This window comes from Apodemus sylvaticus, chromosome 4 (genome assembly GCF_947179515.1).
Source record: "Apodemus sylvaticus chromosome 4, mApoSyl1.1, whole genome shotgun sequence".
Classification (NCBI taxonomy): Eukaryota; Metazoa; Chordata; class Mammalia; order Rodentia; family Muridae; genus Apodemus; species Apodemus sylvaticus.
In genome coordinates this window covers 54,940,577-54,961,710 of record NC_067475.1, presented here as the reverse complement: position 1 = coordinate 54,961,710, position 21,134 = coordinate 54,940,577, and the positions used below count along the sequence as shown (strand labels likewise).

General features: G+C 45.6%; 2 protein-coding genes across 2 annotated transcripts in view; one reads left to right on the top strand and one right to left on the bottom strand.

The window, feature by feature from the left end:
• The window catches only part of Elapor1 (endosome-lysosome associated apoptosis and autophagy regulator 1), a 77,510-nt gene extending 71,476 nt beyond the window's left edge, over positions 1 to 6,034 (bottom strand). Inside the window, exon 1 of the mRNA XM_052179437.1 lies at positions 5,835 to 6,034. Within this exon, the coding sequence (XP_052035397.1) occupies positions 5,835 to 5,987 (153 nt within the window). The 5' untranslated portion in view covers positions 5,988 to 6,034. The remainder of the gene's footprint in view (positions 1 to 5,834) is intronic.
• A 1,018-nt stretch (positions 6,035 to 7,052) lies between these two features.
• On the top strand, positions 7,053 to 12,815 carry Cfap276 (cilia and flagella associated protein 276). The gene is made up of 5 exons (XM_052178524.1): positions 7,053 to 7,175; positions 10,476 to 10,592; positions 11,418 to 11,533; positions 12,191 to 12,315; positions 12,718 to 12,815. Exons 1-5 carry the CDS (start codon positions 7,095 to 7,097, stop codon positions 12,786 to 12,788), a joined length of 510 nt encoding a protein of 169 aa, XP_052034484.1. The 5' UTR covers positions 7,053 to 7,094; the 3' UTR covers positions 12,789 to 12,815.
• Positions 12,816 to 21,134: the final 8,319 nt, after the last annotated feature.

Here is a 21,134-nt window from a genome sequence, read left to right as displayed (position 1 = left end):
AAGGCTCTCAAACCTCCTGTAACCACCCTCCTCATACCCCCCACCCCTTATTCCCTCCCACCCCCATCCCCCACCCTGCTTCTGCTTTCCAGGACTGCAAGTGAGTGACATCACACTCAGCTTTTAGGTCAACCCACCTCCACCACCCTTAGGTCCGTAGTGACTCCTTTTTGATCTATCCTTATGTGTATCGGTATTTTGCCTACATGTATGTCCGGGAACCAAGTGTGTTCCTGGTGCCTGTGGAGGCTAGAAGTCGGCACTGGACTTCCATCACCTGGAGTTACAGATGGCTGTGGGGACTGTCAGTCCTCTGGAAGGCCAGACAGCGCTCTCAACTGCTGAGCCATTGCCTCAACCTCCGCACTGAACACTTTTTCATTATCACGAGCCAGGGTCAGTTTGACTTTCTCTAAAAACACAGTTGTAACCACAAAGAGTTATTGGATACTTATTGTGCCAAGATTTGGCTAAGTCCCGCCCGTGGATAAACGCACTTCAATTGTTGTAATGAAAGGAGTGGTATTAGAATCTTCCTTCTCTTTTTCTTTCAGTGCTAGAGACCAGGCTCATGGCCTCCCACAGGCCTGACAAGGGTCTTAGGTCAAACTGTGTCCCTGGCACGCAGCATCCCCAGAGCAAAGAGAAGTGACTGAGGAGACCAAATAACCTCCTAGCTACCGAGCAGAAGGACGTGCTAGAAAGTTGAGTCCAGTTTGATCTACTCCTCGCACTGTGGACCACTGGGAGGTGTATACCGCCCTCGCAGGTATACACACAGGTATGGGGTTTTGAGAGATGGGATTCTAGGTGCTTTTTTTTTTTTTTTAATATTTTCTCCTTCTTGCCAGTGTATTCTAATTTATGTGCCCGTGATATGTACCAATTTTTAAATGTCTTAAGTCTGATAATCACTATTCTGGTATGGTTTCAGGTTTCAGTCTGAGAATACACAAAACTGCTTCTTAAATGTCCAGACCCCAGCCAAGAGCCTGCTCCTTACTCCTTCTGAGAGCGAGTGTCCTCCTCCTCGTTAGTTGTGGCAGATGCTGTCACCATCCACCCTCAGTGGCTTCTAACTGTAAGAGTCATTCTCTCTCTCTCTCTCTCTCTCTCTCTCTCTCTCTGTCTCTCTCTCATTTTCTAAACAATGTGTCCTGTAGTCCAGGTTGGTCTTGAATTTTCTGGTAGCCCAAGGTTACCTTGAATTCCTTCTCTCTCTACCTCCAGAGTGTTGGGACTGACAGGAGGTAATGGCATGGGAGAGATGGCTCAAATTAAGGGCACACACTGCTCTGGCAGAGGGCCCACACTCAGCTCACAGTAACTCCCTAAAGCTCCAGCTCCAGGGGCATCTGACACCCCTAGGGGGAATTTACATTTACACACACACACACACACACACACACACACACACACACACACAAATACAATTTTTAAAATTGATTAAAAAGTATATGATTCGCTATGCCTGGTTTAATAATGTTGGAGTTCAAACAAAGGACTTCTTGAATGCCAGGCAACTACTCTAGCAACTGAGATAAAGCCCTAACCCTCCAGCATATTCACGCCAAAACCCTGAGCAGGCTGTGGTCCTGACCAGAAATCCTTCATGGTTCTTTACTTAGCTCCTGACATTCTGACTTTGTCTCTTACGATTTCCACACCGCTTCATGTTTCAGCCAACTGGTCTCCTTGCAATTCCCTGGCTGTCTTGCCATCTGTTGAACTTTCCTCAGGCTCCTCCCTCTATCTAGAAAGCACCCTGCCTCCCTGCCTCCACCTAATGACCTCAGTGATTATGCCAAGTAGCAGGGGTTCCAGTTACTTTGTTTCTCTCTCTCTCTCTCTCTCTCTCTCTCTCTCTCTCTCTCTCTCTCTCTCTCCTCACCTGCCTCACCACTCCTGCCTTGCTGACCGCACACATTAACCTTAGGTCAAAGTTTAAGCTATTATTTGTGTGTATGATTTGTTTTGCTGCCAGTGTTTTTAAGCACTTACATAAGGGACTATGTACTAGGAACTTGGCCTTGCCAGCTATAATTCAGTCCTCACAACAGCACTTTGAGATAGACCTGACTCCCTCCGTTTCAAAGGACAGGAATCTGAGCCTGTCGGAAGTTAATGATCTTGATTCCTTACTAAATGGCAGAGTCATCACTCACTCAACAAATCTTATTCCAATCCATGTCTGCCAGATTCCTAGGCCCCCCTGGGATCCTCAGTCTGGATTGGGAAGTCCTTCTGGGGGTTATTAGCACAACAGCCTCAGGACAAGGCAGACCATGTCAGAGGCAGTTTTCGGCTCCTCTCCTTTGATTTAGATTTGTTGCACTATGTTAAAAAAAAAAAAAAAAAAGTTTGTGCCTCAGTCAGCCTGGGCCAGCACAGCGCTAAAGGAGTGATTCATGTGGACAAACATCATTCAGGATGTTTAGTTCCATTGGTGATCCTGCTTATAGTAAAACTGAGACGGGAGTGCCAAGCCCTGGCACACACCCAGCAGCTCCCTCTCCCTGTGCTCTGCCACCTCAGCAAAACCTGGAGCCAAGTCTCCCTTCTTCCTGCTTCAATCCAGTTGGAGGTCTCAGCTTTTATAAATAGTCTGTGCCAGCAATACAATCGCTAGGGTCAGCCTTGGTTTGATAAGAGGCCCTGGTATTAATTCCCGACATGAGCTCCTGAGAAATCCATATGAAGATCAAAAACTGAGACAGTCTCCCTCTGACTAGATTTCCACCTTTAAAGGCTTGGAAACCCCCGAACTCGTCGGATCAACTCATATTGCCTCATGAAGAACTTTGTAATAATGGACTCACTCTCTTCCTTATTTTGGAGTCCAGGGTGTTCAGAGGCTGTTCGCTCAAGGAGAGTGTAAACAGCTTCCTGCTGCCCCTAGCCTACAAGCAAGTCTCCACAGCTGTTTCAACATGGCAAGAGGTTCGGGTCTGGTTAAAGAAGCGGGGCCAAGAAGTAGGGGTGAAGCAGTTCTATTCTGTATTTGAGGTCCATTTTTATCTTTCCATCTTAAAGACAGTCATCCCTGAGGTTGGTGTTAGCAGAACGCCCATTCCACAGCTCCCAAAACTGGAGTGTTAAACACCTTTCCAATGCCTTTGGCTCACTTACTCTTAAGCAAATATTGGTTGTTTAAATAGGTCTAAAGACAGAATATGCACACAACATAGAATTCTTATGTTAATATTCTTCCCTCCCTCTTAACCAAGATGGTGCCAGTGTCCAAGGCCTTTAACTGTCTCATATGTCACAGTGGACAAAGACCTAATGACAAGTGGCACTTGTATGGCAGAATTCTTATCTTCCACAAAGGAAATGGTAGTGTTGAACTCTGAGGCAAAGCAATTAGACCACAAGCCACCAAGGCCAATGAGCCAAGGTCACTGGGAAGACCATCCTATTCTTGGTCATCTTTAAAATCTATCCTGAAATGGCTTAGTAAAAATGTAGCTGTTTATGGCCAGGGTATAATTGGGACTAGTGAAAGTTCTAAAAGGCTCACTGACTGGGGCCATTCCCCCGTGTTTGCTGGGTTTCCCCTGTGAGTGTGCTCATGATATGTGTATGAATATGGGTACATACATCCCACTTTGTGCGCGTGAAGGTCAGAGGATGACCCTGTGGAGCCTGCCTCCCTCTCACTATGTAGTTGTTAATGACCTGGGATTTCTGGTCCTGCTGCCCCTACCTCCTAAGCACTGAGAGTAAAGGCACGTGCCACCACATCTGCTTTATTCAGTATTGGGGACTCAAACCCAGGGCTTCATGTGTGCTAAGTGAGCACTCTGTCAACTATGTCAGAGATTTTAAAACAAAATTCTAGCGCTGTAGGAGGAAAGCCAAATGTCAAAGAAGTTAAAGGTGCTGAGGGGTTAAAATAGACCCATATAGCTAGGTCCCAGCCATGGGGTCACGTCATTTAAAAAAAGTATGTATATATATGATATATGTATATCATATATCATATATCATATATCATATATCATATCACATATCACATATCGTATATCATATATCGTATATCATATATCATATATATTAAGCTGGGCAGTGGTGGCACATGCCTTTAATTCCAGAACTTGGGAGGCAGAGGCAGGCAGATTTCTGAGTTGAAGGCCAGCCTGGTGGACAGAGAGTATTTCAGGACAGCCAGGGCTATACAGATACATATATATACACACACACATATATATATACACATATATACATACATATGTATATGTATGTGTATGTGTATGTGCATGTGTATATGTATGTGTATATATATAAATATATATAAATTATGAATGCTTGCCTGCATGCATGTGTGCATACCATACACCTGAAGTGCCCTCAGAGACCAGTGGAGAGTGTCAATCCCCTGAATTTGGAATCACAGATGCCTGTGAGCAGCCATATGGGTTCTGAGAACTGAACTCAGATTCTCTACAAAAGCAGCAAGTTCTCTTAACCACTGAACCAGAGCCATTTTTTTCTCCCTTTATGGAACACACTATGTCCTAGAAAATTGATACTGGCCTCGAACTCACAGAGATCCACTTGCCTCTGCCTCCCAAGTGCTGGGATTAATGGCAGGAGCCACCAAGCCTGGTACTCATGGGCCACTCAAATATTAATGAAACTTTTAAGACAAACATTATTCATGTAAAAATACCACTTGCTTCTTTTGTGATTTGCTATGTTGTAGACAGGCTAATGTTTAGGACCCTATGCTTGTATTTATGGGACTGCACTGGCATTGTTAATTAAATCTACTTAAAAGGACTATTTTAACCCCTCAAAACCTTAGCTAGGTTTGATATTTAGCGTACCTCCTATAGTGCTAGATTTTAACGTGTTTTCAAATCTCTCACATTCTGCATAGATAAATTTTATTCTGCCTTCACCAATATAGTTCTTGTAAATATTTCAATGTTGCCTCTACCATATGTTTTTTTAAAGTCACTTAGAGCACAAACCAATCATTATTTCACTAATACAGAAACTATTTAATTCTGCTATTCCTAATATCTTGTCATATGCCCCCCAAAAACAATTTTCAAAAAGCATTTTTTGTTGTTGTTGTTAGAAGACATTCACTACCTATTGTGTGAAGTGTGTCGCTAGCATTTTAGAGACACCTTGAAAAAGACTTATGGCACATGTTAACAGAAGTTCAGAGGAGAGAGTGGGAGAAATATGTTAAAAAATTCAAAATCTAGAAAAGGTGGGTCATGTGCTAAACACTAAACAAAGTGTGAGAGGGGCCAGGCAAAGCGGTCCAGCAGGGCCCAGTCAGCAGCTGCGGGCAACTGGCTGTTAACACAGAGGGAGGGCACTTACTAGGATCCTGTGATCAGTTTCCAGAGCGTCCCACCCTCAAACCCCAGGCTTCTGACCCCAATCTGCTACAGGTCCCTAACTTTACTTTTTCTCCAGTCCCCTCTTTTTCCTCTTTCTGTTTGGCCTCTCAGTGTTTTCAATCACTTTCTAGGTAATTTCACCCATCTGGAAAGCAACTCCTGTCTTCCTTTTTTCTTTCTGAGGACTGTCACTCTTTCGGACCTTACTCCCGGAACCATAGCCGCTGAGAGCTTGGGAGGGTAATCTATTTTAGAAGTCCTCCAATGGGCTGGCCTCCCCCATGACAACGCCAGCCTGCTTCCCTCCCCCCAATCCCTACTCATCCCTAGAAAAAAAAAATTGAACTCCGTGGCCCCTAAAACTGTAACTAGATCTCCAAGGTCTCTATCTGGAGCTAAGCTTTTTTTTTTTTTTCTTCTTCTTCTTCTCCTGACCAAAGTGAGATCAGGTCAAGGGAGTGGAGTGGATAGTACCTCTTTGCAGGCGTGAAGCTCAGGTCCAGTTTCCAGGGTCACCTGGAAGGTGGTCCCAGCCCAAAGCAACAGCCACAGAAGCTGGGATCTGCGCCTTTCAGTTCTTCCTCCGTCTCTGGCAGAAGGACGGGGGCTGTGACCAGACTCAGCCATAGCGCTGTCCTGAGCCAGCGGCAGTAGCGGCTCAGGTGCTGCGGTGACTGCTTATGCTGGCAGACGGAGGAAAAAAAAAAAAAACGAGGAGGGAGGTACACAGGGGGAGGATGCAAGGGGCTGGACTCGCTTCAGTCACCTCCCTGCGGCTACGCCAAGGCCGCCCATCCTTCCTCCTCCCTCGGTCCTCTCCTCCTCCTATCCATGTCGCCTTGACAACCGCATCCTCTTCGCTCAGCGCGGGTGGGGCAGGGACCACGCGCGCCTGTGCCGCTCACCTGCCGGTCTCCATGGCAGCCGCCACCGCTGGCGCGCGGCGTGGGAGTGCACGCGCCAGGGTTTGCAACTAACCGAACGGGCTTACGTAAAGCACGCAATAGAAGAACCCTCCAAAACATCTGCAGCAGCTCATTTCGCACCTATTGCTCTTCCGGGCCGGGGGTTATTTCTAAGTATCTCTTATTTTGTAAACATGGCATGTAAAACCATTAAGGGAAGACAGACGTCTTCTTCATCTTCCAGGGATCGGCTCCTAGAGTGAGCCCAGCACTAACTGCAAAAGCTAGTTCCATCCCTCCACCCTGCCAAATCCATCCACGTTTTTACAGCCGTCTCGGTGAGCAACCCTGACGTCTGCATAGTTAAACAGCAAGGAGAGTGACCTAATCGACAATTTTCCAAGTAGGACACGTGAGATCTTTGATTTTTTGACATTCTCTTACTCTCATTGATTTGAAAATGGGGAAGCTTTCTTTTAGGTGAAAGCAAAAAAGGAAACCTTTGGGTCATCTTTTAGTACTTCTTTCGTCAGCTTTTGCAGAAATCCCATGCCTTGGGAAGCCAGAGTTTTCCAATTGAGGCTCCAGAGTGCGTATCCAGGTCGCCTTTCCTCCGCATTCACAGCAGCCTCCTCCCAAGGAGCCTTCTTAGTTGAACCGCCAGGTGGCGCATCCCTTGAAGGGAATTCACGTCACAACTGGAGGGGTAGTTGCCTAGCAACTAAAAACTGGGCGTTCCAAACAATTGGGACGCGAGATCCTCTATGAGCCAGGTCGGCCGGCCGCACTAGTCTCCAGGGAGTAAGCGTGCGTCTTTGGGCCTTTAATCATGCCTCACCCGCAGGAATCTTTCTCGAACCCTGCCTTAGGCGACGAAGACACACATTTGGGAAATCCACTGGCTTCTAAGGTAGACTGAGGTTTCCTCAGCAAAGTCCCAGTGGGGCCTCCAGCAGATTCTTGGTAACCTAACTTTGGTGAGATCACCAAGTACCAAAGAAATCTGTCTTCTGCCTGTCTCATGGCCGGCTATTTCCGTCTGATTACGTTTTGGAAGTGGTTTTGAGCAGAGGGAACTGAACTCTAATGTAGAAGAACAATGTCTGTCAAAGCAGTGATGGGGAATATCAATGATGGGGAAATATAATATTGATGGTCTGGGTTCCACAAAGCTGCTCTTTTCTCTTGTCTTGGCATCTGTACTCCAAGGACAGATGAGCTGTAGAATGGAAGAGAATCTCTGAAAAGACACCAGGTCATACTTCAAGCAAGTCATCACGATACCTCCAGCCTCTGGTTGATGCAAGGACGCATTTGTATATGTGTGGCTTTAACTTAATTATGTTCAGAGGTCTGGAAATACAAACCATCTTTTTCCTAGTATTTGGGATATTTGAAGATATGCACAATAAAGTGAATTAAGTGGTAATCTGAGCTTGAAAACAGCACCAAAGAACTTCCTTTTCTTCAATATTTTTCGCTTATATGCCAGACAAACTGCGAAACAGCGTGGACATAGAGCCTGAATTTAGATGTAGTTACTGTCTGGTTAGCTTAATCAGGAAGACAGGCCAACAGCTGTATCAGTCACTTAGTGGGTAACACAACTGATCCTAGTATTTGGTGGGTGAAGGGGAGGACCAGGAACTCTAAGCCTGCCTGAGCTGTAAGAACTTGCTTACAAACAAACAACCACACAGACATAACAAAACAATGCACACTTCCCTCAGAGACACAACATTGTGGTGGAGTCACGGGCAGAGTGACTAAGAATAGGGACATGAAGGAGGTGTTTTCAAAGAAACCAGTGACATCTGACGAGTTAACTGAGACATGTGAAAAGTATATGTGTGTGTGTGTGTGTTTGTGTGTGTGAAGGAAAGGAAAAATCAGCTACTGAGGGGAAAGGAAGCAGTAGGTGCAGATGCATGGGAAGGAGAGACAGCGGCCTGGAGAACTGCGAACTCCAGAGAAGCCAAATGTCAGTGTGAAACAGAGACACGGACTGGTGGGTGCTGGAGACGAGCGAGCCCTTAGTGGCTGAGTACTGTGGGCTTGTGGTAGTGGGCTACGGGTCATCACAGAGCTGTCGGGAATCATGAGACTTCAAGTACTGGAGTGTCACAGAGTGTTAGAAGTCACGCACAACTGTGACATGTCTTTCAGTAAACGTGTGTTAAATGTATATGTATAAGCAAAATGGAGGGCCTACAGCCTCGGTTACATAGTTTGAGGCCAGCCTAGATTATATGAGATACTGTCCCCAAAAACTAAAACTGGTGGCCTCATAGGATGAAGAAATATTGGTGAAGTTTCAAAGTTGCAGTCCAGAAGACTCAGGAACCAAAAAACGATGAGGGCTGGAAAGTTCCTTCTAGTAGCCACAGAGGTCATAGGTCAATAACCAGTTTCAGTGGGCACCGGAGGAGAGGCTAGACCATTAGCCACAGAGGTCATAGGTCAATAACCAGTTTCAGTGGGCACTGGAGGAGAGGCTAGACCACAAAGGGTTGGAGACAGGAATGGTGGAGAAAGGAAGTTAGTAATTGTTGACCCTTGAAGGGTGTTTCTGTGGAGAAGGTGACAGTGTGGTAAATACACTTCCATAAACATGGTATTGAAAGTGGGGCCAGATGAGGGAGTAGGGAATGGTACAGCTAGACAGGACAGGGAAGGGCTGAGTCTAGAGCCGCTTCCTCCTGAGTGAAGGGACCTCTCCCTGTGATCAAAGGAGAGAGGGTCTGCAGATTGGCATCGTGTTGATAATTGTTTTATTTTCTGTTTGTTTTTTTTAATTTGTTTTGGATAGGGTTTTTCTGTGTAGCCCTGAGACCTAATACTTATCTGTAGACCAAGCTGTCCTCAAATTCACGGATATCCACCTGCCTCTGCCTCCTCTCATTTATACTTATATGCAGCCTTTGATTTTGTTGTTTGGTTTTGGTTTTGAAGATAGGGTTTCTCTTTGTAGCCCTGGTTGTCCTGGAACTTGCTATGTAGACAAGGGTGGCTTTTAATTCAGAGACCTGCCTGCCTCTGCCTCTGCCTCTGCCTCTGCCTCTGCCTCTGCCTCCTCTGCCCCTCTGCCTCTGCCTCCCAAAGGTGTGCACCACCACCACCTGGCCTTACTGAAAGGCAAACTCCTTGTGCCAATAGAGAAGATGTTGAGCCTTCTATAGCTTTTGTGGAACGTGGCAGAACCACTTGGACACATAGCAGAGTAAACACTGTAGCTGAACCTGTGTCTGCATCCCATATACATATTTTACATAATTTTCTGACCCTGCTGATCAATTAAGGTTTATCTGAGCCAGCAGTGGTGGCACACGCCTTTAATCCCAGCACTTGGGAGGCAGAGGCAGGCAGATTTCTGAGTTTGAGGCCAGCCTGGTCTATAAAGTGAGTTCTAGGACAGCCGGGGCTACACAGAGAAACCCTGTCTGGAAAAAAAGCAAAAAGAAAACAAACAAAAAAGATTTATCTGAGTTAAATTACACAGCAGTTTGCTACATGGAGGGGAGGAGGCTAGACAGTGGGCTCTCTAGAATTGGGTCATTGGTTTGATCAGGCCCTAGGTTTTACATGCATGTGTTAGGTCAGTGTACTTGGTACTGAGGACACATGCAGTGGTGAAACTATTCATTTTCATATGCAAGAAAAATCAACAGGTTTTCTCACTTATGTCTGGGGTTTATAGAACTGAGTGCCCATGGCCTCTTTTCTGATGTTCCTTTCCTCCGTGAGTTTGGTCTTCCTTGCATAATAATCTTTTTCTCACCTCGACAGCACACATTCTTTGTTCCCCATTGCCTCTCATGGAACCCTTCCTGCGCCAGTGAAAACACTGTCCTCACAGAGCCTTTTTTCCCGGCTGAGTTGTTTTCCTGCAGCCTCATCTACTGCAGCATGTGGACAACTTGCTTTATCTTACCTGCTTCCAGCTCTCTTCCAGTTTTCTGTTACTCAGAACTCCAAACTTGGGACTGCTAAGCATGGCCGTATCATCGCTACGCTCTGTTCCCTGAGCCCCTCCTATGTCTGGGATCCTGATCCTCTGGTTTCTTGTTTCCATGGCCCATTTCAATGATTTCTTGCTCAGAAAGCCCAGGGAGGCTGCCTTCTTCATATGATGAAGCCCAGCGATGACCGTGACCCACACTGCATCAGCAAGGTGTCCGGTAACCATGTCCCATGTGTGGTTCTCTTGCAGAAATCACCATATAAGAACCCAACCCACCTGGCACAGCAGCAGGATCCCTGGAGTCGGCTCAGCTCAACCCCCACGGCCACGTCCATAAGGCGAGACGCCTACTTTTTTGATCCTAAGGTACTTAGCATTGAAATATAAAATACTACTTCTTTTTGCATCTATTTAGTTCTTAATTTATTTTTTTCTCTTCCCCTCCTCCCCTTCCCCCTCCTCTTCTTCTGCATTGCTACATAGCCAAAGCTGACCTCAAAATTAGTATTTAGCCCCAGCTGGCCTGGACCTCTCAACCCCTGCTGTCTTAGCCTCCTAAATCCCGGGATTGCAGGCCTATGGCTGCACACTGGCATTCATACCATTTTCTAAAGATAGTCCCAAGGGTCTCAGCATCTTTCCTTTTGTTCCCAATTCAAGATCTTACCATCCCACACCAACCTATTAAATCACAAGGCTTGGTTCAAGTCATTGTTATCAAATTTCTCCTCACACACTGTATCAAATGAAAGGCTGCTCCAGGCTGTGGTGGTGCACACTTTTAATCCAAGCACTTAAGAGGCAGAGGCAGGCAGATCACTGAATTAGAAGCCAGCCTGGTCTACAGAGCAAGCTTCAGGGCAGCCAGAGCTACACAGAAAAACCCTGTCTCAAAAAACAAAAACAAACCAACAAAAAAACCTTCAAAGGCTGAATATAACTGTAAATGAGATAGGGTTTGTTAAACCCAAATCAAAGACAATTTTTCCATGTCACCAGTAACAGCCTTAACCATGGGACCCTTCCTGTTGACACGAAGTCCCATCATGCACCATGCAGTGTTAAGAGCTGGTGGACTTCTGGGGAATAAGAGAGTTGAATCTGATCTGGATACAGTAGCTGGATGCAGTCTGAGGAGAGGCAAGGTGCAGAGCAGGGAAGTTAACTATGGGAGTACTGATTCCTCTATAGATACCAAAGGATGATCTGGATTTCCGCTTAGCTGCCTTGTATGACCACCACACTGGGGCATTCAAGAACAAAACTGAGATACTGTTACACCAGGAGACCATTGAGGATATCCAGGGGTAAGTGATGGAGACAGAGCCCCTCCATCCTAAGGATTCGGGACATCAGTTACATAAGGTAATAACATAAGGACACCTGGTGCTGTGAACAAGTCACAGTTTGTGACAGTCGCAGTTAGTTGTTTGTTTTGAGGGGTTTTGTTTTTGTTTTTGTTTTGGATTTGGTTTTTTTCGAGACAGGGTTTCTCTGTATAGCCCTGGCTCTCCTGGAACTCATTCTGTAGACCAGGCTGGCCTCGAACTCAGAAATCTGCCTGCCTCTGCCTCCCAGAGTGCTGGGATTAAAGGCGTGTGCCACCACCGCCCAGCTTTGTGTTTTTGTTTGTTTGTTTGTTTGTTTTGTTTTGATCTGCAACAGTTTGTTTTTTGTCTTTGTTTTAACTGTGCTGGAGATCGAACCCAGGGTCTCATGCATACTCGGCAAGTGCTGTACCAAAGAACTCCCTCCTCAGCCCTCACTTCTATATTTCATTTTTAAAACATGGGCAGAAGGCCTCATCTCAATAGTTCATCCCTAGCCAGTTAAGTTCATGTAGCTAAACCAATGCTTTGATGATTCTAGAAGAGCAATGGGGCCCTTGAGGTCTTAGGAAATCAGGTTTTCCCTCTCAGCACCTCCTTTCTGGTTGACTCTGCTCTCTCTCCACCATTGCCTAGAACCAAGATCCAGTTCCCTGGAGAACGTTTCCACTCTCCTTCAGCCCCCATTACCTCTCGGACCACCATCAGGCACTGGATCAACCCTAAGAAAGAATCCATCCATAGCATTCAGGGATCCATAGGTGAGGATTAGATAGCGGCGTGGGCTCATGGCGGCGTGGGCTCATGGTGGTGGCAGTGGTGGGGTTGCTAGAGGAGGGCGGGATCAGAGTCTACAGAGGGTGAGAATTAGCTATTACACTGTCACCTACCAGACTAATACCAGGGGACCTGCTGGCGGTAGAACTGGGGGGATTCCATTCTTTTGATTAAGTCTAGGTGGCATTTGGACTGGGCAGGCACTGGACGTGAATGTGGAAGTGAAGACCTTGGCTCCCTTCCATCAGTCCGCCATATCTCAGTTTCCTACCTTTACAAGAATTTTCTCATGGTATTGATAAATGCATTGGCTAAAGGATTAGAAGGGTGCTGGGGCAAAGGGTCTGAAATCCCAACTCACCCCATTCTCTCTTCTTCATTCACAGTGTCTCCTCACACAGCAGCCACCAATGGAGGTTACTCCCGGAAAAATGATGGTGGCTTCTTCTCCACCTAGTGGTGACAATCAGGCTAATTTCAACATGGGTGGAACATGTCCATTCACCTATCTTCATTAAACAGGTTTGTTCAAGATGAAGCTCAATGTGTGTGCTGCCCAGGGCATTTTGACTGTTCTTTTTTGTTTGTTTTGTTTTTTGTTTTTTTTCCGAGACAGGGTTTCTCCGTATAGCCCTGGCTATCCTGGAACTCACTCTGTAGACCAGGCTGGCCTCGAACTCAGAAATCCGCCTGCCTCTGCCTCCCAAGTGCTGGGATTAAAGACGTGCGCCACCACCGCCCGGCATTTTGACTGTTCTTAAAAGGGAGAAAATTCCCCAATTCTAAAAACTAGTCCTGTTGGGTAAATTTGTGCCTTAGAAAGTCTTTTTGCCAGATGTAAGGGTTTAGGACAGAAGCTCACTGGATTGGATGGGATACAAGTATTTAGTGTACAAGTGTGTAAACTGAAGTCACAGCTACACAGAGTCACATTTGGAACATTGGCACTAAGAGTCAGGGAAACAGGAAATAGACACAGCCTGTTCTCCGGATGAGCAAGTGATCACAACGATACTACATGGTCTATAGATAACTGCTAACATCACATTAATGGATCAGAGGCCTCTTGGGTTTCGTCATCTGCTTTTCTTGGAGAGCTCCGTTTCCCTGGCGCTAGTCCTGGCCATTGTTCAGCTCTGACTCTGCCACTTCTGGAAGTCACATGTCTTTTCTGTGTTTGATTTTGCCTGTGGCATGTAGACCCAATTCTCATAAACATCATTCAAAAACTTGGTGTTCAGATTGCAAGGTCCCTAAAAGTTGACGCAGTAAGATGGCTTCTAATCTTCTAAGTCCTGAGGTTGGGAGGATGGCTCAGTGGATAAAGTGCTTGCTGTGCAAGCGTGAGGACCTGAGGTTTGGCTCCCCAGCACATCTGTAATTCTGGGGTTATGCAGGCAGGGATGAGACAAAGGCACCTCCTAGGGGCCTGCTGGCCAGCTGGTCTGGCTGAATTAGCTGAGTTCCAGGCTCTGTGAGAGACCCTGTCTCAAACAAACAAGCAAAAACCAATAAGTCAGACAAAGATAGAGGAAGACACACAATTTTGACCTCTGGCCTCCACAGGTGCACATAGAGGCATGTGAATCTGCATAAATATGCACAAAAATAAAAAATTAAGATTAAAGGGCACTGATAAGAACCTATTGTCAAAAAAGATTGGACAAAAAATGGCCCAAGGACCTTTTGAATATTGAACTATAACACTGACTTTTGTATATGTCACTATATGTATAGTGGTATACAACTTTTTTTTTTTGTTTTTGTTTTTTGGATTGGTTTTTTCAAGACAGGGTTTCTCTGTGTAGCCCTGGCTGTCCTGGAACTCACTCTGTAGAACAGGCTGGCCTTGAACTCAGAAATCTGCCTGCCTCTGCCTCGCAGAGTGCTGGGACTACAGACATGCGCCACCACTAGTTGGTAAACAGCTTTAATCCCAGCACTCAGCTACTCAGCAGGTAGAGACAGAAGAATTGCTGGTCCAAAGCCAGCTGGGTTACATAAACATCGTCTCAAAATATTTTAAACAAAAAAAATTGTACTATCAAGTCCCATTTCTAATTGAGATTGACAGTATTACTTTATTTATAACTCAAATACAAAGGGGTTCTTCCAGGAACTGCTGTGTCCTTTATATTAAAACCTTCCAGTTTCCTCAGATAGGATCTGCTGCCTTGTGGCAATATGAAGTTTCCACACTTGGGAGGCTGAGGCAGGAATATCAGGAATTCATGGTCATCCTTGACTATACAGTAAGTTTGAGGCCAGCCTGAGATATCTTATACGATGCACAATCTAAATAAAATCTTAACATTATTCTGAGAATTGGAACAAGAAGCAATTCTTACAATATCTTTTCTCAGGGCAGCATTAGCCTGATATTAAAACCAGATAAAGATACACATATACTTTCACACTCACAAATATGTACTCACCTACAATGCTCTCACACACATATACACACATCTGCTCACACCACACATTCTCATACTTATGCACACTTAAATACATATTTCTCACTTAAACACCCTTACATACACACACACACACACACACACACACACACACAGTTACTTAAACACTTTTTTTTTTTAAATCAGGAAAAAGGAAAGGCCTATATTTGTAATAAATGTTATGACAGTTTGGATAAAGACAGGTTGGGGTTAAAGGTGTGCACTCTCTTCTGGCTAGGCTGATATATTTGAATGTTTCCTAGTTGGAGAACTGTTCTGAAAGGATTAGGAGATGTGTCCTTGTTGAAGGAGGTGTGTCCCTGGAGGTGGCTTTGAGGTTTCAAAAGCCTGCCCCAGGCCAGTCTCCTCTCTTTCTCTGCCTCTAACTTGTGGGTCTGATGGGAGCTCGCAGCTTTGCTGAGCACTGGGCCTGCCGCCGCCTCGATCCTTGCCATGATGGGCATGGCCTAACCCTCTGACACTTCAAGCAATATTTCTTTTTTCTTTTTCTTTCTTTTTTTTTTTTTTTCTGAGACAGGGTTTCTCTGTATAAGCCCTGGCTGTCCTGGAACTCACTCTGTAGACCAGGCTGGCCTCAAAACTCAGAAACCCACCTGCCTCTGCCTCCCAAGTGCTGGGATTAAAGGCGTGTGCCACCACTGCCCGGCTCAAGCAATATTTCAATTAAATGCTTCCTTTAAAAGGTTGCCTTGGTTACGGTGTCTCTTCACAGCAGTGGAACATTAATTAAGACAAACATAAATGTAAAACCCAGCAAGGTACTAACCATGCTCATTGGCTCATTAAAAGGATTATTTTCTGTGATCAAAGGAGGTTCATACCAAGGATGATAGGTCAATATGTAAAGCCCTATAAACAGGGAACAGCATGTGAACAGACTGAAAGGTAAAACCCATGTGATCATCTCACCAGACAGGAAAAGGCATTTGCTAAAACCCAACCTCCCCCTCAGGATAGAAACAGAAGAAATCAAGTGAGGAAGGACGTCCTGGCTAGTTTTATGTCAACTTGACACAAACTAGAGTCATCTGAAAGGCAGAAACTTCAGCTGAGAAAGTGCCTTCATAAAATCCAGCTGTAAGACACTTACTTCATGACTGACGGAGGAGGCTCTGCCCACGGTGGGTGTCCCAGGCAGTGCTATCCCTAGACTATTGGTCCTGGGTTCTAGAAGAAAGCAGGCTGAGCAGGTCATGAGAGCAAGGCAGTAAGCAGCAAACCCTCCACGGCTTCTGCATCAGCTCCTGACTCCAGGGTCCTGCCCTGTGAGTTCCAGTTCTGACTTCATCAGTGATCAACAGTGTGCAGTGGAAGTGTAAGCGGAATAGACCCTTTCCTCCCTAAGTTGTTTCGGTCATGGTGTTTTATCACAGCAATAGTAACCCTGACTAAGACAAAGGATATGACCCCAACATTAAGTTTATATATCACAAGCCTACAGTCAGTATTTTACCAAATAGGAGACATCTGAAAACTTTCCCTCTAAGATCTTGGACTAGGGAAGGACGTCCACTCCCACCACTTATATCCGGTATGATGCTGACATCCTAGCAAGAGAAAGCCAGGAGAAGCGAAGAGCATCCACTGGGTGGTGTCAGGGTGGGTGGTAGGAACTCCAACTGTCATTGGATGCAAAAAGCATGGTCTTTTCTTTTTGTTTTTGTTTTGTGGTTGTTTGAGACAGGATTTCTTTGTATAGCCCTGGCTGTCTTAGAACTTGCTCTGTAAACCAGGCTGGCCTCAAACACAGAGATCTGCCTGTCTTTGCCTTCCAAGAGCTGGGATCAAAGGCATGCACCACCACCACCCAGCAAATATATGATCCAACAGGTAGGAAACCTCAGAGATTTTACCAAAATCTATTAGAACTAATAAGTTCAATATAGTTTCAGGATAAAAATCAACATGTGCGTAGCAACCAGCTACTCAGGAGATTGAGACAGAAGAACTGTAATTTCAAGGCTTTCCTGAGTTATAGAATGAGCTCAGGCTAGCCTGGGCATTTTAGACTGTGTCTCAAAATAAGAAGGGTTGGGCATGTACCTCAATCATAGAACAACTGCCTAGTATGTACAAGACTCTGGGTTGATCTTCAGTAAGGAAGGCTGGGCTGGTGGGAGTAGCATTTCTGTGTACCAATACGAAGATGAACGAGAAATCAAGAAAGCAATCCCATTTGTGATCAATTTAAACCATGATGTGAATGATCTCTATCATGAAAACCATAAACACTGAGAAACTGCGAAGTACAGACACTCATACAAAGACATCTTGTGTTCGTGCATTGGAAGAATTGGTACTATTAAAGTGCCCAAAGCATTCTACAGAGTCTATGCAATCCCTATCAAAACACTAATAACATTCTTTATAGAGCTAGGAAGGACAATGCTATGATTCACATGGAAGTACAAAAAACCTCCAATTATGGCTAAAGAAAGGTCTCAGTAGCAAGCTGCTTTACAAAACCAAGGACTGGAGTTCAATCCCAGAACTCACATTCAAAAAGCTGAGGAGGGCCCTGGAAAGACGGTTCAGTGGTTAAGAGCAGGGACTGCTCTCCAGGGAGGACCCAGGTTTGACTCCCAGCACTCACGGCAGCTAATAGTTGTAACTCCAGTTCCAGGGCGTCTGATACCCTCTCCTGGACTCTAGACAGCACATACATGTGGCACACAGACATCAAACAAATAGAAGTGAGTGTGGAGGTGCATGTTTTTATCCCAGCACTGGGGAGCAGAGACAGGCGATCTCGAGTCTGAGGACAGCCTGGGTCTACAGAGTGAGTACCGGGACAGCCAGAGTTTCACAGAGAAGCTCAAAGAAACAAAACCAAAAGATGATGAACAAGAGGAGGAAGAGGATGGGACAGTGCCTCCGGCCCCATACACACGTGTGCATGCACCCATACATGCATCTGCACTCGTACTCACATCATAGCCAAACCTTTGAGCTTGTGGTACCTGTCTTATTACATCATAAATGTAGTAATAGAAACTACATTTGACAAAAAGCATAGCTACCTAGACCCATGGGGCAGAATAAAAAGCCTAGAAATAATGCCTCCACATCTCCAGCCGACTGATCTTCGACACGGCTGCTACGGAAGCACATCGGAGCCATTGTGGTAGCATTCAGCTTTAGAGCCAGCACTCGGGAGGCAGAGGCAGGCAGACCAGTGAGCCCCAGGCCAGAGCTACAGCATGAAACCCTGCCTAAAATTAAAACCTATGTGCTGGGTTGTTTTGGAACTTGACACAAACCAGAAACATCAGAAAGTGGGAACCTCTGAGAAAATGCTTCCATCAGATTGGACTGTAGACACACCTGTAGGATAACCTAGCTGTTCTGGAACTTGCTGTGTAGACCAGACTGCCCTTGAACTCAGAGATCTATCTACCTGAGCTTTCCAAGCGCTGGGATAAAAGGCGCATGTCTGGCCAGTAGGGTGTTTTCTCGATTATTGATATGGAAGGCACAGCCTATTGTGGGCAGCCAGTCCTGAGGTATAAGAAAGGTGGCTAACTGTGCACCTGTAGAATGAGCCCCTTAAGCAGCATTCCTTTGTGGTCTCTGCTTCAGTTCCTACCGTGACTTACAAGTGTCAGATCAACCCTGTCCTCCCTAGGCTGCTTTTGGTTACAGTGTTTATCGTAGCAATAGAAGGCAATAGAAGACAGCATACAACTGGCCAGTGAGTATATGAAAGCTTGGATCACTAGTCAGGGGGAAGCGCAAGCCAAAACCACCTTTGGGTATCACTCCACTTCAGGTAGGACGGGATTAAGACAATCAAAACTTCCAAGTACCAGTATCAGGTCTGGGGATGTGACTCAGTTGATGGAATACTTGCCCAGCATGTATAAAACTCTGGGCTGGCTTTCCAGCACCAAATAAAAACCAGGAGTGGTCGAAGTGCATGCTTATAATCAGATCTTTGGTGGCACACACCTTCCATCCCATCACTTGGGGAACAGAGGCAGGCTGATCTCGAGTTCAAGGCTGGCCTGGTCTACATAGTGACTTCCAGGCCAGCCAAGGTTATAACAGTGAGACTTTTTTTTTTTTTTTTTTTTCAGAAAGGAAAAAGAAACCTGTCAGCCAGGATTGGTAGCTTGCTTAAAGTCCTAGCTATTCTTGGGATTCCAAGACAGGACTACACCAACCCTACAGCACAGAGATCTTATCTCAAAACAAAGCCAAACCATAGGCTCCATCCAGCAGGTCTATAACTTGTTATGTATCAGTGAAAATCAGTATGTTGAGGAGATATCCACCTCTCCATGTTTACTGCAGCACTAATCGTAACAGCTAAGAAATGGAATTAATTTAATCGTCCATCAATGAATGAGTGGATAAATGATGCTTTATCCTACATGGGCTGAGATGGTTGAGTAGGGAAAGGCCCTCGCTGCCAAGCCTGGCAACTCTAACAGGCCTCTGATCTTTGCACAACTCACTCCATGGAAGTGCCATTCAGGAAGTAGACAGCACCACCCACCGGAAATGAAAACAAACACTTACTCCATCAAAGCCCATAGTTTTGGGGAAATCTCTAAATGCACCAACCTTGCTTTGCGACTTCTGTAATTCTGCTTTGGCTAACTGTTCTTGTTAACTGAACTATACCGCCAGGTGCTGGTGGCGGCGGCGCACGCCCTTAATCCCAGCATTTGGGAGGCAGAGGCAGGCGGATTTCTAAGTTCGAGGCCAGCCTGGTCTACAGAGTGAGTTCCAGGACAGCCAGGGCTATACAGAGAAACCCTGTCTCAAAATAACCAAATCCAAAAAACAAACAAACAAAAAACAAACCAAAACTGAACTATGCCAATCCAGGACATAGTTTTTGTGGCTCAGGTTGCACTGGGATTCCAAACACCCAGAGTAGTTGTTAGCCTGTTTGCAAAGACTTTCTATTGGCTTAAACCCACGTCTAAGCAGTTGTCTCTGGTGAATTACCCAGCAGCAACCCGAGTTTGATCCCTGGAGCACATGGTGGGGAGAAATGACTTCCACAGGCTACGCTGACCTTCACATGCCCATGGACATGTGTGTGCACATAGGAACACAATAAAGTGGGAGAAACAGCTCAGTGCTAAAATGTTTGCAAGAAGACAATGTGCTGCATGTGCACAATTGTTTTAGGATTGCCATTGGTTTGATGAAAAACCAGGACCAAAGCAACCTGGGAAGAGAAAGATTTGGCCGACATTTCCATGATTCACTGGAAGTCAGGACAGGAAATCAAACAGGGCAGGTTCCTGGAGGCAGGAGCTGATGCAGAGGCCATGGAGGGGTGCTACCTAGTGACTTGCTCAGCCTGCTTTTTTATAGAATCTGGACCACCAGCCCAGAGTGGCACTACCCACACTGGGTTGGACTCTCCCCATCAATCACTAAGAAAATACCCTACAGGCTTTCCCATAAGCCAGTCTTCTGAAGGCCATTTTCTCAGATGGGTATCCTTTCTCTCAGATGACTCTAGCTTCTGTAAAGTTGACATCAGACTAGCAAGCACAATAGAAAAGTATACAACCATGAAAAATGAATGAAATTGTTATGCAAGATATCAGGAACTGAGGACCATTGAATAAGTAAAGCACAGAAAAAACCATGATCTTACTCATGTGTAATCTAAACAGGCTGCTCTTCTACAGGTTGTCGGTAAAACAGTAAATTACCAGAGGCTGGAGGCATGGGGGAAAGGTTAGCCAAGTGCTATCATCAGGAAAAGTTCTGATGCTCTATTACAAGGTGAGGGGATTACAAACAATAATGTATCTTTTATGGAAAATAGACACAGGTACCCTTACCCTAATGTAGACATTACACAATGTGCAAATGTACTGAAAACCTTTAACACTTTGTGTGCCGACTAAAATTCTTTTAGGATGATGGATAGTGGTGGCACACACCTGTCATCCCAGCACTTGGTAGGCAGAGGCAGGTGGATTGCTGAGTTCAAGGCCAGCCTGGTCTACAGAGAGCGAGTTCCAGGATAGCTAAGACTGCACAAAGAAACCCTGTCTTGAGAAAACACAAAATAAGATATATTTTAGGGCTAGGAGAGTGGTTCAGTGGATAAAATGCTGCAAGGGTGAGGACTTCCCAAATCACATAAAGGCCGGTAGGTGCACCTGTCATTCTGGGATAGGTGTGTGCCTGTGTGTCTGTGCAACTGGCCTGCCATTCAAGGAGAGGTTCTGCCTCAGAAAATGATGTGGGGTGGCGGGAGGGAGGTGGCTGGGGTTGGTGGTGGTGGGGAGTAGGAAAAGACATGACACCAACCTCAAGCTTTTACATACATACAATCACTTATACTCTCACAAACA

Bases quoted from the DNA above. Each gene is read 5' to 3' on its own strand.
- Cfap276 (XM_052178524.1), top strand. From the start codon at position 7,095: ATGCCTCACCCGCAGGAATCTTTCTCGAACCCTGCCTTAGGCGACGAA. The intron at 7,176-10,475 runs GTAGACTGAGGT...GTTCTCTTGCAG, and splicing joins GAAATCCACTGGCTTCTAAG to AAATCACCATATAAGAACCC. The intron at 12,316-12,717 runs GTGAGGATTAGA...CTTCATTCACAG, and splicing joins TAGCATTCAGGGATCCATAG to TGTCTCCTCACACAGCAGCC.